This window comes from Saccopteryx leptura, chromosome 6 (genome assembly GCF_036850995.1).
Source record: "Saccopteryx leptura isolate mSacLep1 chromosome 6, mSacLep1_pri_phased_curated, whole genome shotgun sequence".
NCBI lineage: Eukaryota > Metazoa > Chordata > Mammalia > Chiroptera > Emballonuridae > Saccopteryx > Saccopteryx leptura.
In genome coordinates, this window is record NC_089508.1 from 78,726,135 (window position 1) to 78,742,983 (window position 16,849).

At 37.6% G+C, this 16,849-nt stretch overlaps 1 protein-coding gene across 19 annotated transcripts in view; it reads right to left on the reverse strand.

Moving 5' to 3' along the window:
• Window positions 1-16,849, reverse strand: part of MGA (MAX dimerization protein MGA) — a 195,514-nt gene that overhangs the window by 59,375 nt on the left and 119,290 nt on the right. For all 19 annotated transcript variants that reach the window (XM_066343735.1, XM_066343746.1, XM_066343741.1 and 16 more), the window contains 4 exons: window positions 15,183-15,314; window positions 14,858-14,962; window positions 11,677-12,335; window positions 10,163-10,511 (listed from right to left, as the gene is read on the reverse strand). In XM_066343735.1, the coding sequence (XP_066199832.1) occupies window positions 10,163-10,511; window positions 11,677-12,335; window positions 14,858-14,962; window positions 15,183-15,314 (1,245 nt within the window). The remainder of the gene's footprint in view (window positions 1-10,162; window positions 10,512-11,676; window positions 12,336-14,857; window positions 14,963-15,182; window positions 15,315-16,849) is intronic.

A 16,849-nucleotide genomic window follows, 5' to 3' on the forward strand; every position in this document is an offset into this window, starting at 1 on the left:
TTTGTGTTTATTTAGTTTTAGTGGTTACCTCAATAATTCATAGTCAAACACTTCTCAGTTCCAAGATTCAGCAGTAGCTAAGGACTCGGGGTGATGAAAGGCAAGGAAATTAGCATCCTAAACTTGATCCACCTCTCAAATACCGTTTGCTATAGCACTACTTTCATATTTTCATGGTTTCTATTACTGATTTCTCTTCTAAAATTATATAGATCTTTAGCACTTTGTACACAAACCAATTCTAAAAACAAAAACCAATTTGTTTACAAAATTATGTTTATGTGATTAATCCTTGTAAAATCAGTTAGAAGGAAACTAAATCAGTATCATTAAATTTGTTCAAATTATCTTGATGAAACAGCTTCTCCCTTACATGCTCTAATTCATCAAAATTTTACCAAAAATTTTACCGATTCACAGTTGGACCATAATTTTCCTATATATATTTTTTCCCAACCAGTGCTAATTGCTTTTTTCCTTATTGATGAGGTGACATGTACCTTCACCTACATCATAAATCATCTAAGTTCTTAACCATGTTATTTCTTTTCTTTTCTTTTCTTTTTTTTTACAGAGACAGAGAGTCAGAGAGAGGGATAGACAGGGACGGAGAGAAATGAGAAGCATCAATCATCAGTTTTTCGTTGCAACACCTTAGTTGTTCATTGATTGCTTTCTCATATGTGCCTTGACCGTGGGCCTTTAGCAGACCGAATAACCCGTTGCTGAAGCCAGCAACCTTGGGTCTAAGCTGGTGAGCTTTGCTCAAACCAGATGAGTCCATGCTCAAGCTGGTGACCTCAGGGTCATGAACCTGGGTCCTCCACATCCCAGTCCTACACTCTATCCCCTGCGCCACCGCCTGGTCAGGCACCATGTTATTTCTTAAAATAAATATATATATTGTCTTCTTGAGGACAGTCTTCTCAGCATATTCTAATTTTCCACTTTAAATTAAACTGGTCAGGTTTTTTTTTTTTTTTTTTTTAATTCAGTGAGAGGAGGGGAGGCAGAGACAAAGAGACTCCCACATGCACCCCCACTGAGATCTACCTGGCAAGTCCACTAGGGGGTGATGTTCTACCCATCTGGGACATTACTCTGCTGCTCAGCAACCCAGCTTTTCTCAGCGCCTCAGGCAGAGGCCATGGAGCCATGCTCAGCACCCAAGGTCAACTCACTCCTATCAGCCATAACTGCAGGAGGGGAAGAGAAAGAAGCAAGAGGGGGAAAGGTGGAGAAGCAGATGGGCACTTTTCCTGTGTGCCCTGACAGGGAATCAAACCCAGGACATTCACATGCCAGGCTGACGCTCTATCACTAAGCCAACCAGCCAGGGCCTACTTCCTTTATGTTTTAAGTATATCTTTATTTTTGAACATATTTGATTTATAATGATTGGCTAAGAGTTTTAGGTTGAAAATTCATCCCATCCCCATCCAACTCTGATTTTAGAAACAAAGATTCTAAAACCCAATATTACTGATGATATCTTTGACAGAAAACTGATTCTAAAACCCTTCCTAGGCAAAGGGTTTCTCCTGAAGAGTTCAGGATATCTTTGTTTATTTATTTGGGGGGAGGGTGACAGAGAGAGACAGACAAACAGGCAGAAAGGGAGAGAGATGAGAAGCATCAATTCTTCATTGCGGCTCCTTAGTCGCCCTAGTTGTTCACTGCTTTCTCGTATAAGCTATGGGGGGGGGGGGCTAGAGCAGAGCAGAGTGACCCCTTGCTCAACCCAGCGACCTGAGCTCAAGCCAGCAACCATGGGGTAATGTCTATGATCCCACACTCAAGCCAGATGAATCTGCGCTCAGGCTGGTAACCTCGGGGTTTTGAACCTGGGTCCTCTGCTTCCCAGTTGGATAGCTCTATACACTGTGCCACCACCTGGTCAGGCTTCTTTATTCTTAATGATCTCAAATATTACAAGGATATGTGTCTAAATAGTGTAATCTTAAAATTATTACCAACTGATATTCAGTAGGCCCTTTTAATCTGAAATTTCTTATCAGTCAGCTCTGAGATCCTTTTTCTATCATTTGACTTTATTTTCTCCTTACTTTCTTTAATATTCTAAATCATCAATAATTTTTTTTCTCATTTGCCATCTATTCTTTTGCAAAACATACTAGAAGATTTCTTTAAGTTCTTCCAGTTTTTACATTTTTGTTTGTTTTTTTGGTCTCAGCAACATTTCTACCTCCCACTCTTACACAGCAATCATAACAAAAATCTTTCCTTTCCTCATCGTTCCCTAACAACATAAGAAAACTTATGGCTCCAACAGCATAGTAGGCAAGGGTTCTTTTTTATAATGGACTACACCAGTGAGAAAACTGAAAAGTAAAGCTGATTTCTGGGGCTTAACACTAGTCAAGGGTATGTGGTTTTTGCAACTTACTGTTGCTTTGAAATTGAAAAGAGTTGCTACAAAAAGCTCAACATGGCAGTAAACTCAGTAAAAGAAGGTTATGTACAAACCTAAATTAATGATTCTGTTATTTCATTTAAACCTTTTAAAAGTACAGTGGTCCCTAGTCTATCACCAAGGATAGGTTCTAGAACCCCCAGTGATAGGCGAAAATCTGTGAAGTAGCAACCTTATATTTATTTTATTATTTATATATATTTTAAGGCTTTATAAACCCTGCCCACACTCTTATAAAACCTTCCCACATTTATTTTGTTTTAAATTTTACTGCAAAAATAAAATAATAAATATATAAAAATACCAATATACTACAAAATCCCACAATATAGCGAAAAATCCGCAATACAAAATTAGATATGTACAATTTAAAAATCCATGATAGAGTGAGAATGCGAAAGTGAGCCATGATATAGCGAGGGATGACTGTAGCCATTTCAAGCCAGTAGGGAAAGTATCTGTTCTCAATAAATGATACAACTGGCTAGCCATTTGGGAAAAAAAATAATACTCCACAACAAATCAAATAAATTCCAATCATATTAACAAACTAATTTTTGAAGCCTACTTATTAATCCAATCAAAATTTATTTCTACCCTTGAGGCTAGAGAAAGACTTTTCAATCAGTACTCCAAAAACAGAAACCATAAATTTAATCAGACAAACTTAACCAGACCACCAAACTTAACCAGCTTGTCTTTTTCCAGTTTCAGGGGAAGGAGTGATAGGAGAGGGGGGAACTTTGAACTAAATTAAAATATAAATTACAAAATTAAACCTAAAAAATATAGTTACTGGAAATGTTGCAAAAAAAACCAAAACAAACAAACAAGAAACACCCAACCACTTCAATAAAATTAACAAAGAATTCAAAAAGGCAATTTATAGAACAACCTGGAAGAAATGGATCAATTCCTAGAAATATACACTCTTCCAAGAGTATATAGAGTTTTTTTTTAAAGTTAAAAAAAAATATCTGAACAGACCAATAACTACTAATGAAATAAAAGCAGTAATAATAAAAAAAACCCCTCCTAACAAACATAAGGCCTGGACCAGATGGCTTCACAGGTGAATTTTAAAAAAATTGTAAGACGAATTAATACCTAGCCTTCTCAAGCTATAAAAAATAACTAAGCCTGACCAGGTGGTGGCGCAGTGGATTGAGCATCAGACTGGAACGCAGAGGACCCAGGTTCGAGACCTCGAGGTCGCCAGCTTGAGCGCAGGCTCATCTGGTTTGGGCAAAGCTCACCAGCTTGGACCCAAGGTCGCTGGCTCAAGCAAGGGGTTACTCGGTCTGCTGAAGGCCAACGGTCAAGGCACATATGAGAAAGCAATCAATGAACAACTAAGGTGTTGCAACGCACCACGAAAAACTAATGATTGATGCTTCTCATCTCTTCGTTCCTGTCTGTCTGTCCCTTTCTCTGACTCTCTCTCTGTCTCTGTAAAAAAACAAACAAAAAAAAAACCCACAAAAAAACCCCTGAAAGGATGAAAGGCTCCTAAAGTCATTTACAAGGCTTACATCAACCTAATACCAAAAGCAAAGACAACTTTACAAAAAAAAATATTTAAGTCAATATCCCTGATGAACATAGAATGCAAAAATCATCAACAAAATACTAGCAAACCAAATTCAGCAATATATTAAAAAGATCATACACCATGATCAAGTGGGATTTTTTCCTGGAATACAAGATTGGTTCAATATGCACAAATCAATTAACATTGAAAACAAAATAAATAAAAATAACATGATCATATCAATAGATGCAGAAAAAGCATTTGACAAAACTCAAGAAATATTTATGATAAAAAATCTCAGCATAATTAGAAGAGATTAATAATAAATTACCTCAACATAGTAAATGCCATGTACGACAAACCCATAACTAACATCATACTCAACAGTAAAAGGCTGAAAGCTTCTTTTAAGAGTAAGGAATAAGACCAAGATCTCTGGTTTTAGCATTTTCATTCAACATAGTATTGAAAGACCTAAACATAGCAATCAGACAAGAAATACAAAGCATACATAATGGGAAGGAAGAAATAAAACTGTCAACTATTTGCAGATGACATGACATTACACAGGGTGGGGCAAAAGTAGGTTTATAGTTGTTCATATGGAAAATAATATAAGGTCTACCAGAAAGTTCTGTCCGTTTTTGGAATAAAACAAAATACAAATTTTTCTTACCGTCAATAAACTTTATTAAATAATATAATTGCCATTATTATTAATGATTTCTTGCCAGTGTGAGAGCAATTTGTATATCCAATTTTTGAAAAATGTTTTATCTTTTGATGCAAAAAATTGAAACAGTGCTTGATATCTTCTTCATTTTTGAATTTTTTTGCCCTTCAAAAAATTTTGTAAGGACAAAAACAAGTGATAGTCAGAGGGTGCTAAGTCCGGGGAATATGATGGATGTGACAGACATGCTTCTGTAGCATTTCTTCCTTGTTGAAATTCATAAAAATACAGTGGCGTAAATGAACTTTATCAGTAGCCAAGGGTACACTATCACTTCACACATATGACTAACATGAATCAACTTTGTTTTAGTTCATTTGCTACGTCAGTATGTATACATTAAGTGATAAAAATAGAGAGGCACACATGCGCCAAATAAACATGTGCTTACATGTCAAAACTTGTGATAGAAACGGACAGAACTTTCTGGTAGACCTTATACAATTAATAAATAATAATATAAGAATAAACTCTGTGTTTCATGTACTCACACAGTAAGCCTACCTTTGCCTCACCCTGTATATAGAGAATCCTAAGTGTTCATCAAAAAAACTACTAAGGCCCTGGCTGGTGGACTCAGCGGTAGAGCAACAGACAGCCCAGAGGTAGAGCATCAGCCCCAGCGTGTGGAAGCCCCGGGTTCGATTCCCACTTAGGGCACACAGGAGAAGAGTCCATCTGCTTCTCCACCCTTCCCCTTCTTCTTCCTCTCTCTCTCTTCCCCTCCCGCAGCCAAGGCTCCATTGGAGCAAGGTTGGCCAGGGCCCTAAGGACAGCTCCATGGCCTCCGCCTCAGGCGCTAGAATGGCTCCAGCCACAATGGAGCAACACCCCAGATGGGCAGAGCATCACCCCTGGTGGGCATGCTGGCTGGATCCCGGTCGGACACATGTGGAAATCTGTCTTGACTTCCTCCCCGCTTCTAACTTCAGAAAAATACAAAAACAAAAACAAACCAAAAAAAGAACTACTAAAACTAATAAGTGAATTCAGTAAAGTAGCAAATACAAAATTAATATTCAAAAGTCAGTTGTGTTTGTATATACCAATAATGATCTATCAGAAAGAGAAATAAAAAATACAACTGCCTCAAAAAGAAATACCAAGAAATGAATTTAACCAAGGATGTAAAAGACCTGTACTATAAGACAATGAAGAAAGAAACTGAAGAAGATACAAATAAGTGGAAGCATATACCATGTTCATGGATAGGAAAAATTAACATCATTAAAATGTCCATACTACCCAAAGTAATCTATTGACTCAATGCAATCCCTATAAAAATACCATTATTTTCACAGAATTAGGGCAAATAATCCTAAAATTTAGACAGAACCACTAAAGACTCTGAATAGCCAAAGCAATCTTAAGAAAGAACTACAAAGTTGAAGGTATCCCACTACCTGATATCAAACTATACCACAAGGCTATAGTAATCAAAACAGCATTGTACTGGCATAAAAACAGACACTTAGATCAGTGGACCAGAATAGTGTGTCCAGAAATAAACCAACACCTATATGGTGGTCAACTAGTCTGTGACAAAGGAAGCAAGACTATATAATGGGCTGAAGACCATCTCGTAAATGGTGGTAAGAAAACCAGATACAAACAAACAACTGAAATTAGATCCATGTTCTTACACCATATGCAAGATGAAAATCAAAATGGATTAAAGACTTAAATGTAAGGCCCAAAGCCATGAAACTTTTAGAAGAAAATTTAGGCAATAAATTCTTTGATATCACTTTAGAACTTTGTTTTTAGATATGTCTCCTCAGGTAAGAAAAGCAAAACAAAACAAAGGACATCAAACTTAAAGATTTTGCACAGTGAAGGAAACTATCAACAAAACAAAAAGACAACTTACTGAATGGAAGAAGCATTTGCAAATGATACATCTCATAAAGGATTAATATCCAAAATACATAAGAACCTCATACAAGTAAAAACAAAAAATACAAACAATGCAATGAAAAATGAACAGATGATCCAAATATACTGCTCACAAAAATTAGCAGATATTTTATAGCTTCACATGAAATGATAAAATAGCCTCTAATTATTTTAAGCAATAGAGTTCTCCAAAGAGAACATACAAATGGCCAACAGGCATGAAAAGATGTTCAACATCACTAATTACCAGGAAAATGCAAACTGAAACTACAATAAGACACCACCTCACACTGGTCAGAATGGATATCAACAAATGGGGAATACACAATATGGTGTACATAGAAGTGTTGCAGAATTGGTCACCTGAAACCTGTATAATTATATAACCAGTGTCACCCCAATAAAATCCATTTAAATCAATCAATCAGTATACCAACAAATTAGTGTTGGTGAGGATGTGAAGAAAAGGCAACCCTCATGCACTGCTGGTAGGACTGCAAACTGATGCAACCACTATGGAAAACAGTAGGTAAAAAATTTTAAATAGAACTTCCATATGACCCAGCAATCCCACTTCTGGGTATTTATCCAACAAAATCCAAAACTCCAATTTGAAAAGATGTATATATCCCTATGTTCACTGAAGCGTTATATACAATAGCCAAGCTATGGAAACAACTGTCCGTCATTTGATGACTTCATAAAGAGAAACTGGTACATAAATACAATGGCATATTACTGAGTCATAAAACAAAATAAAACCTCCCATTTGTAACAACATAGATGGACCTAGTTGCTAATTGAAATAAGTCATACAGATAAAGACAAATACTAGATTATGTCACTTATGTATGAATCTAAAAAGCAACCCAACAAAACAGAAACAAGCCTCATAAGTACAGAGGACAAACTGATGGTTGCCAGATGGGATGAGGTGCAGGGATGAATAAAAATGGGGCGGTATTAAGAAGTACAAATTGGCAGTTATAAAACAGGAATACAGTGAATAATACTGTAATAACTATACAGGGCATCAGGTGGGTACTAGACTTAACAGGGTAATCACTTTTTAGTTACATAAATAGCTAATCACTATGTTGCACACCTGAAATATGATATTGTATATCAACTGTAATTGAAAAATTAAAATAAGTGATTTTTAAAGGGCAATTTATAGAATATAAAATCAAAATATATCAATTTCTGCCTATCAATTTGAATACCCTGTGTTAAGAATACAGAATAAATGGCACCATCTAATTATTGGTAATTATGTGACTGGTACAACTCTAGCAACATCCACAAATGTTTAAAGAGCACTCATTGTCACAGAAATTCCACTTTTAATACCCTATCCTAAACATGGATGTTCATCACTGTACTATAATTTTTTAAAAGTCTAAAAAGGTTAGATGTCTAACCAAAAGGAGTTAAGTAACAAAGTTATTAAAACTAAAATTATAATATAGATTTGCACTTGTTAATATGCAAAGTAGAGTATTTTGATACTAAATTTCTAAAGGTTATGATAGCACATACCCAGTAGCACCTTTTCTATAAAAATATCATGGATAGATGCACACAAGTGAATTAACAGAAAATCTAGGGAAGAACATACACTGAAACATTCATCACCCACTCTGACTAAAATAAGTACAGGGTAAGATAGAGTGAATGTGACTATACACTGCCAAAAAGGAATATTAATTCTCTAATAAACTAACACACAAGGAACTCTTCTCAATTATATGATAAAATTCCTTTTTTATATTTAAACAAACTAAAATGACATATAGTAAAGAAAAATCAAGAATGAAGTAATATGTAAATTTGTTTACACAACATTTTATCAAAAAGGAATAATAAGTTTTTCAAGAAAGTCTAGTAACAGCCTGACCGGTGGTGCTGTAGTGGACAGAGCACCAACCTTGGATGCTGAGGACCCAGGTTTGAAACCCCAAGGTCACACACCAGCTCGAGCACAGGGTTGCTGGTTTGAAGGTGGGATCACTGACATGATCCCATGGTGGCTCGGCTGGAGCCCCCAGTCAAGGCCTGTATGAGAAGTAGTCAATGAACAATGAAAATGCCACAACTACAAGTTGATGCATCTCATCTCCCTCCCCACACTTCCTCTCTTGCAGGGAAAACAAAAAAGAGTATAATAATAATGCTCAACTCAGTTATGCCCCTAATCTGTCCCCAAATCGCTAACCCCCTGGTTAATGGCCCAAACCACAACCAGAAGGTCCTGTTTCAAGTTTCTTGTCTTAGAAATAAAATGTATTAGTTAACTTCAGGGGTACCCAAACTTTTTACACAGGGGGCCAGTTAACTGTCCCTCGGACCATTGGAGGGCCGGACTAAAAAAAAAACTATGAACAAATCACTATGCACACTGCATATATCTTATTTTAAAGTAAAAAAACAAAATGGGAATGAATACAATATTTAAAATAAAGAACAAGTAAATTTAAATCAACAAACTGACCAGTATTTCAATGGGAACTATGCTCCTCTCACTGACCACCAATGAAAGAGGTGCCCTTTCCGGAAGTGTGGCGGGGGCGGGATAAATGGCCTCAGGGGGCCGCATGTGGCCCGCGGGCCGTAGTTTGGGGACCCCTGGTTAACTTGATTGTGGTTATTTTACGTGTGTGTGTATGCCAAATTATCATGCTGTATATTTTAATTAATTACGTACAATCTTGTCAATTATACCTCAATACAGCTGATGGGAGAGAAGAAAATAATGAATTATATTGATCATCTGTATATTCAAAGAACATTGAGGGAGGAGAGAAATAAAGTTTCCACATGAAAGAAAGATTCAAATTCCAAATTTGGCGGGGAAGGGGGCAAAAAAAGACATCTTCGAAAGAAAATCTCCATTGAAAAAAGGTGTGTGTGTGTGTGTAGAAGATACGTCCTACAGAAAGAACATTTAAGGATAGTAGAAATTTCTCAAAATTCTTATTAGATCATAGGTTAGGATTAAAGAAAGAAATAGTAATACTATTTTGTTTGAAATAGGTATTTGTTTGTTTGTTTTTAGTGAGAGGAGGGGAGGCAAAGACAGACTCCCTCATCTGCCCCATTGGGATCCACCCAGCAAACCCACTAGTGAGCAATGCTCTACCCATCTGGGGCCCTTGCTCTGTTGCAACTAGAGCCAGTTTTTAGCACCTGAAGTGGAGGCCATGGTGCTATCCTCAGTACCCAGGGCCAACCTGCTCCAATAGAGCCATGGCTGCAGGAAAGGAGAAGAAAGAGAGAGAGAGAGAGAGAGAGAGAGAGAGAGAGAAGTGAGTTGGGAGGGGTGAAGAAGCAAATGGGCACCTCTCCTGCATGCCCTGGCCAGGAATCAAACCCAGGATTGCTTCTCATCTCTCTCCCCCACTCCTCCACCTCTCTCTTGCAGAAAAAATAAAAACAAAACAAAACAAAAAACACCACACCAATGTTCTACCACTGAGACAACTGGCCAGGGCCAAAACAGGTTTTCAAATAACTATACTTTTCTAAAAAATAAAACTGTACTCTGTTTTAAGTCTCAACTGATACTCACTGTATTCCAACTTTTTCCTCTTCTTTTTCTCTTTCAATTGTTCTTCTTCCTCCCTCACTCCCTCTTCTTCTTCTTCTCTTTGCCCATCTCCCAAAGAATCATAACACACTGCATCACGATGAGCAGCCTTCCTCTGGAAATGCTTAGTTTTGGATCCCCCTTTAACAAGTACAACTTTTCTTTTCAAACAAGTACAGCCAAACATGCAATCTGGTCGACGGCAGTGAGCAGGCTGGCGCTTCTCCAAAGCTAGACTGGAACATATGCAACCCAACCGACAGAAGTCATTGTTGCATGGAGGGGCTCGTTTCCTTATGATAGTGTGGATGGGTTTAGTTTTGAGAGATGCCTAAAGTGAAAGAAGAAAATTGTAAATTTACTAAATCATCCCCCAATACCACCAACAATCTACAGTCATTTTTTTTAACAACCTACAGTCAGTCATATGTTAGTCTGCCTCCTTCTCTGAGCACTCAGCACTAACAGCACAAGATTATGGCAGATTCAAATGACAGAATATGAATACAGCAAGGACTCTGAACAATCTCCCATTCTAATACATAGCATAGAGAAGCAAGAGAATATTTTAATTAATTATGAGCCAAAATATCAAGAAAGATGAACTTACTCTCAATGGAAATCACACATAATATTCTAGGGCCAAGATTGGCAATTTAAGTCACAAGGACCAAACCCAGTCAGTTTCATAAATAAAGTTTCATTAAAATACAAACAGGTTCATTCATTTAAATATTGTTTATGGCATTATAACAGCAGGGTTACGAAACTGCAACTGAGTGCATGGCCTACAAAACCTAAAATATTTACTATCTGTTTTATAGAAAGTTTGCCAACCCCTGCTCTACGATAATAAAAAGGGAGTAACAATATCCATGTGTAAATCATCTTTAGGAAAGATTAATCATAAAGCACACTTTTCTATTTAGTCCCAACATCTGATTATCTTTAGCTCTACAATTTAGACACAGAATTAAAAGTTGAAAGTACAGAAATTTCATGACAAAAAAATTATCCTCATTTTGTTGTATAACATCACTAGAGGCTACTAAGTTAGTTGAAGCAATAATACACAAAAATTTTTAATATAAAAATTTGAAAGACAAAAGCTTTATCTCTACACGCTTATAATTTTTTGGATTTGGGGGTCTTTAGTATCGTATAAGCAGAATTTTCAAAGCTGTTTTAACAAGATCAGCAGAAGTACTTGTCCACATACTGGAGAATAAAATTAGAGACTTTCAGAATGGCCAGATGCCTTTATATAGATGAGGAATATTATTCAAAAACACAAATGTACTGTTTCCCTCTACAGCAGGAGGGATCTATACTTGGGTATCTAGCTGATAAAGAACAAATGTAGAAGACCTCTTCTAAATTGTAACTAAGATAACTAAATGCTCAATCCTCCTTCCAATAAATCGCATTCCCATTTCCCCTAACCTAATTCTTTCTAGCCAAGAAAATATATGCTCTGGAAAACAACAGATACTTACTTGAGCTGTAAGTAGGGTTGTTAAAGATACATCTGCTCGCTCTTCAGTAATATAGGTCCTTGGTTTTCCTTCCCAAAGTGCACAGTCTTCGAGGTCCATTAGCTTCACTTGAGATTTAGACAAGCCTGGAGGGCGAGTGCCCTGTTGCTGCTGCTGCTGCTGGTGGTGTGCCTGCCGCAAACTAATTTGCTTTGGGAATGTATTCTCATCTAAAGTTGGTACAACAAAGTTAGTCACCTGATTTTCTGAGATGGTGTTTGAAGAATTCTTGGTACCCTTATCTCCTGCAACATGAGCGTGCTTCTGCTTTGGTGAAACAGGGTACGGTAAAATGGATTTATAAGATGATTTAGTTCGGCCACTGAAAGTTGCCTGTTTGTTTAGAGACTTTGCCTTTCGAGAGGCAGGGGATACAGAATGAGGCTTCAAAGAGTAAGAGGTAGAAGGGGAAATGGTAGATTGCTTCTTTAGTACACTATCAAGTGTACGCACATAGCTGGTACTCTTAGTGGGAAGCTGGTATACCACAGGAGATGTGGGAGCATTAGAAGAGAAACCCATACTTGTTTCCATCAGCTTGCCTTCATTTTCCAAGTACTCATCAAGCTTATCACTGCAGAAAGCAGAACGGTTTTTCAATGGACCTTCTGAATTTCCACCTAGAAATAAGAAGACACATACTTAAAAGAAGTTTAGGACAGATCTTTTGATCTCTAAAAAAATACACGGAAAAGGCCAGCATTCCCTCCTCAGAAGAAAAATATAAAATATAAAATAAACTAAATAGATTAAATGTCACCTGACTAGGCAGGGGAGCAGTAGATGAGCATCAGCCTGGGATGCTGAGGACCCGGGTTCAAAATCCCAAGGTCACCGGGCTTGAGCATGGAATCATTAGACATCAACCCCATGGTTGCTGGATTGAGCCCAAAAGGTTGCTGACTTCAGTAAGGGGTCACTGGCTTGGCTGGAGCCCCCTTGGTCAAAGCACATATGAGAAAGCAATCAATAAACAACTAAGATGCCTCAACTATGAGCTGATGTAATCTCTCTCCCTCCTTTCTGTCTGTCCCTTTCTCTCTCTCTCTCCTTAAAAAAAAAAAAAAAGATTAGGGCCTGACCAGTTGGCTCAGTGGTAGAGCGTCAGCCCAGCGTGTGGAAGTCCTGGGTTCAACTCCCGCCAGGGCACACAGGAGAAGTGCCCATCTGCTTTTCCACCTTTCCCTCTCTCCTTTCTCTCTATCTCTCTCTTCCCCTCCTGCAGCCAATGCTCCATTGGAGCAAAGTTGGCCCTGGCACTGAGGATGGCTTCATGGCCTCCGCCTCAGGCGCTAGAATGGCTCCGGTTGCAATGGAGCAATGCCCCAGATGGGCAGAGCATCGCCCCCTGGTGGGCATGCCAGATGGATCCCAGTCAGGGTGCATGTAGGAGTCTCTCTACCTCCCCACTTCTCATTTCAGAAAAATTAAAAAAAAAAAAGATTAAATGTCATACACTAATTATATTTAAGTGCATTCTCTAAAATTACCTCATTATATATATTTAGCATAAATTATTTAAAAGTACTAACATTAGTAATAATTAACACTGATAAGAGTCTATAAATTTTGACAATTTATGACTTCAGTATAGAGACCATACTTAAGTAAAAACTTAAGAGCAAAAAATATATACTTAAATCAGACACCAACAGAATGCCAAGAGATTAAAGAGACTGCAGTACCTGGACTATAATAGAAAATGTGGAGAGGTTAAGATTCAAAAAGAGAAGTATAAAATTTAGTTTTTAAAGAATAAAAAAGTTTAGTAGCAAGACACTATTATAATCCTGTACAAAGGTTTAAAGATGAGAAGAACTATTTTGAACAAACAACAAATTTATCTGGTTAGAGTACAAACTGCCAACAAATGCAACAGGAAAAGAAACACACTAAGAAAGTAAGACCAATAGGATACAGTAAATGTGCTTGCACTACAAGTTAACTTTAGGCGCTGGCAGGATGGCTCAGCAATAGAGCATCAGCCTGGCATGTGGAAGTCCCAGGTTCTATTTCTGGTCAGGGCACACAAGAGCAGAGACCATCCGCTTCTCCCCTGGCCCCCACACTTCCCCTCCCTAAGCCATGGCTCAAACTGTTCAAGCAAGTTGGCCCTGGGCGCTGAGGATGGCTCCATGGCCTCCACCTCAAGGTCCTAAAATAGCTCAGTTGCCGAGCAACAGAGCAGTGGCCCCAGATGGGCAGAGCATCGCCCTGTAGGGAGCTTAACAAGTGGATCCAGATCGGGGCACATGTGGGAGTCTGTCTGCTTCCCTGCCTCTCACTTAATTTAAAAAAATAAAGTTAACTCTGAAGTACTGTATAGTGCTCACTATGGCAGCACATATAAAACTTTGGAAGTATAATGCTGTCAGAAATCACTATACACTCTGAAGTATACAGTCCTGAAATAATGTTTGAGAATGATGCCTTTTATAACCATAGGAATAACAGAAAGAAAGAGCTGTTAAAAATTATGGCAGGGATTATTTAAGTTTGACACACATAGGGACTGAACCCCAGAATCAGAGCTATAGGAACACAGAGGATAAACAAGTATCAGCAATACAACTATTTTCAGTTTATTTTATTTACTTATTTTTATATATTTTTAAATTGATTTGAGAGAGAGAGAGAAACAATGGTTTGCTGTTCCACCTATTCATGTACTCATTGATTGGAAAGCGAGACAGACAAGAAGGGAAAGAAATGAGAAGCATCAAATTATAGTTGCAGCACTTTCGTTGTTCACTGATTACTTCTCATATGTGCCTTGATGGGGGCGGGGGTGCCTCCAGCAGAGCCAGTAACCCTTTGCTCAAGCCAGTGACCTTGGTCTCAAGTCAGCAACCATGGGATCACATTTATGATCCCATACTCAAGCCAGTGACGTTGGGGTTTTGAACCTGTGACCTCAGCATCCCAGGCTGATGCTCTATCAACTGCGCCACCGTCTGGTCAGGCCATTGGTTGATTCTTGTATGCACCTTTATGAGGGATCAAACCTGCAACCTGGACTTATCAGGACGATGCTATAAACAACTCACCTACTAGGATAGGACTCCAACACTTACTTTTAACAAAGGCTGTGGTCACATGTTACAAAACATATTTATAATTTTTTCAAAAGCTAATTGATTACCTTCATTCTTAGATGCAGAAGCACCATGAAATTTTCCCCTCCATCCCTTGATCTTAGTAAAGTCATTGGTCTTTCCTGTTCTAGAAACAAAAGGAAATCCAGCATCTGTAAAAGAAAAAGTAAAAGATATGACCAAAATCCCAGCAAGCCAATATTTAATATCCAATTAATTACTAAGCCTTTATCTGAAATATGTAAGTCATTAAGACTATACCACTAGATAAAAATCTACCCTAAACTATCCTAAATGTACTTTGTCTCTAACAAAGGTATATTTTTATTTATATCACAAATTCATTTGACTTCATAAATGCTATACACTCACCAGGAGAGGCAGGATTGGTTCCTGTAAGGTTCCAGAAAGGAAAGCTAGTGGCTGGAGCCAAAGGTAGTTGTACTCCCAAGTATTTAAGATCAATGCTCATTGTTGGATCCACTGAATTTAGTTTTAAGCCCACTACAAAAAAAAAAGGACCACAAATCATATTGGGGTTTTTTTAACCTTCAGTTGCAGGGAGGAAGGGGCAGGGGAGATAATAGAGCTAAAGGAGATAGTGGAGAGCAAAATGATGAAATAAAAAATTTATATGGCAAAAGTAACCCCCAGTATTACATATTTGTGTTATCCTCTTCCTTCCTTGAAAGTAGGAGAGGCCTATGATTTGTTTCTAAGCAACACAGTATGGCAAAAGGGGTGGAATATACACGATTATATGTATATAATAACAAAGAATAAATGCATCACCCATCTTGCTAGAGTTTCAAGGATACAAGTTCTGCCAACAACCTCAGGGAAACTAGAAACATACCTCCCCAGTCAAACCTCAAAATTAGAGAAACCAAGCCTAACATTTTGATTATTAATTTTGTGAGACCCTGTTAAGCCATGCCCAGACTTCTGACCCACTGAAACTGTGAGACAATAAATGTATTGTTTTAAGGTGCAAAGTTTGCAGTAAAGTGCTAAACAGCAACAGGTAACTACAGAATCCATAAACATAGCAGAATTCAGATCTTTTGTGCTTTTAACCTTTTGTGTTCCAGAGACTTTCTAGGACCTGAAATATAAACTTACCATAGACTGAGCTTATGCTCTGCTTATGGCTACTAATTCTCTAGTTATTATTAATGACATTTATAGTTAATTGAGCCTATAAATATTGACTTATTTATGTTAATAGACAATCTTTTGGGAAAGTATTTTACCCTTACTGTTTTTGCTTAACAATTTACATCTGAGATTTGTCTATGTTGACAGATGTATCTCTCAAGCATTTCTTTTCATTGCTATAGACTATTCCAGATTATAAATATACTCCATATTATTCACCGTTCTATTGATGAGAATTGTTTCCTATTTTTAACTATTATGAACAATGCTGCAGTACCATTGTACACCTTTTACCAGGATGTACATCACACATGTGACCATGTATGAGAACTTGCTATACTGTATTTAGCTTTTTCTTATGGTATTTACCCAGAAAAAGAATTACTACATAATAGCATTTATATTCATCTTTTTAACTGTATTGAATGTTGTTTGGCATATTTGTGGCTGCCCAAAATATTTTAAACACCCTTCCTATATAAGCTGTTATTTTTCCCCACTATAATGCCTACCTCTTTAAGGCAGGCGTTAGAAAACCTCACTTTCCAATTTCTCTTGCAGTTTATGTGCAGACACGAGACATAGGTTTTGCTAATCAGATGCATCCATGAAAAATTACAACTTAGGCCTGACCTGTGGTGGCGCAGTGGATAAAGCGTCAACCTGGAAATGCTGAGGTTGCCGGTTCAAAACCCTGGGCTTGCCTGGTCAAGGCACATATGGGAGTTGATGCTTTCTGCTCCTCCCCCTTCTCTCTCTCTCTCTCTCTCTCTCTCTCTCTCCCCTCCCCTATAATGAATAAATAAAATCTTAAAAAAAAAACTTAGAAAAAAATTTCAACTTAGAAGAGAGCACCATGAGAAAAGGAATACTTTGTAGAA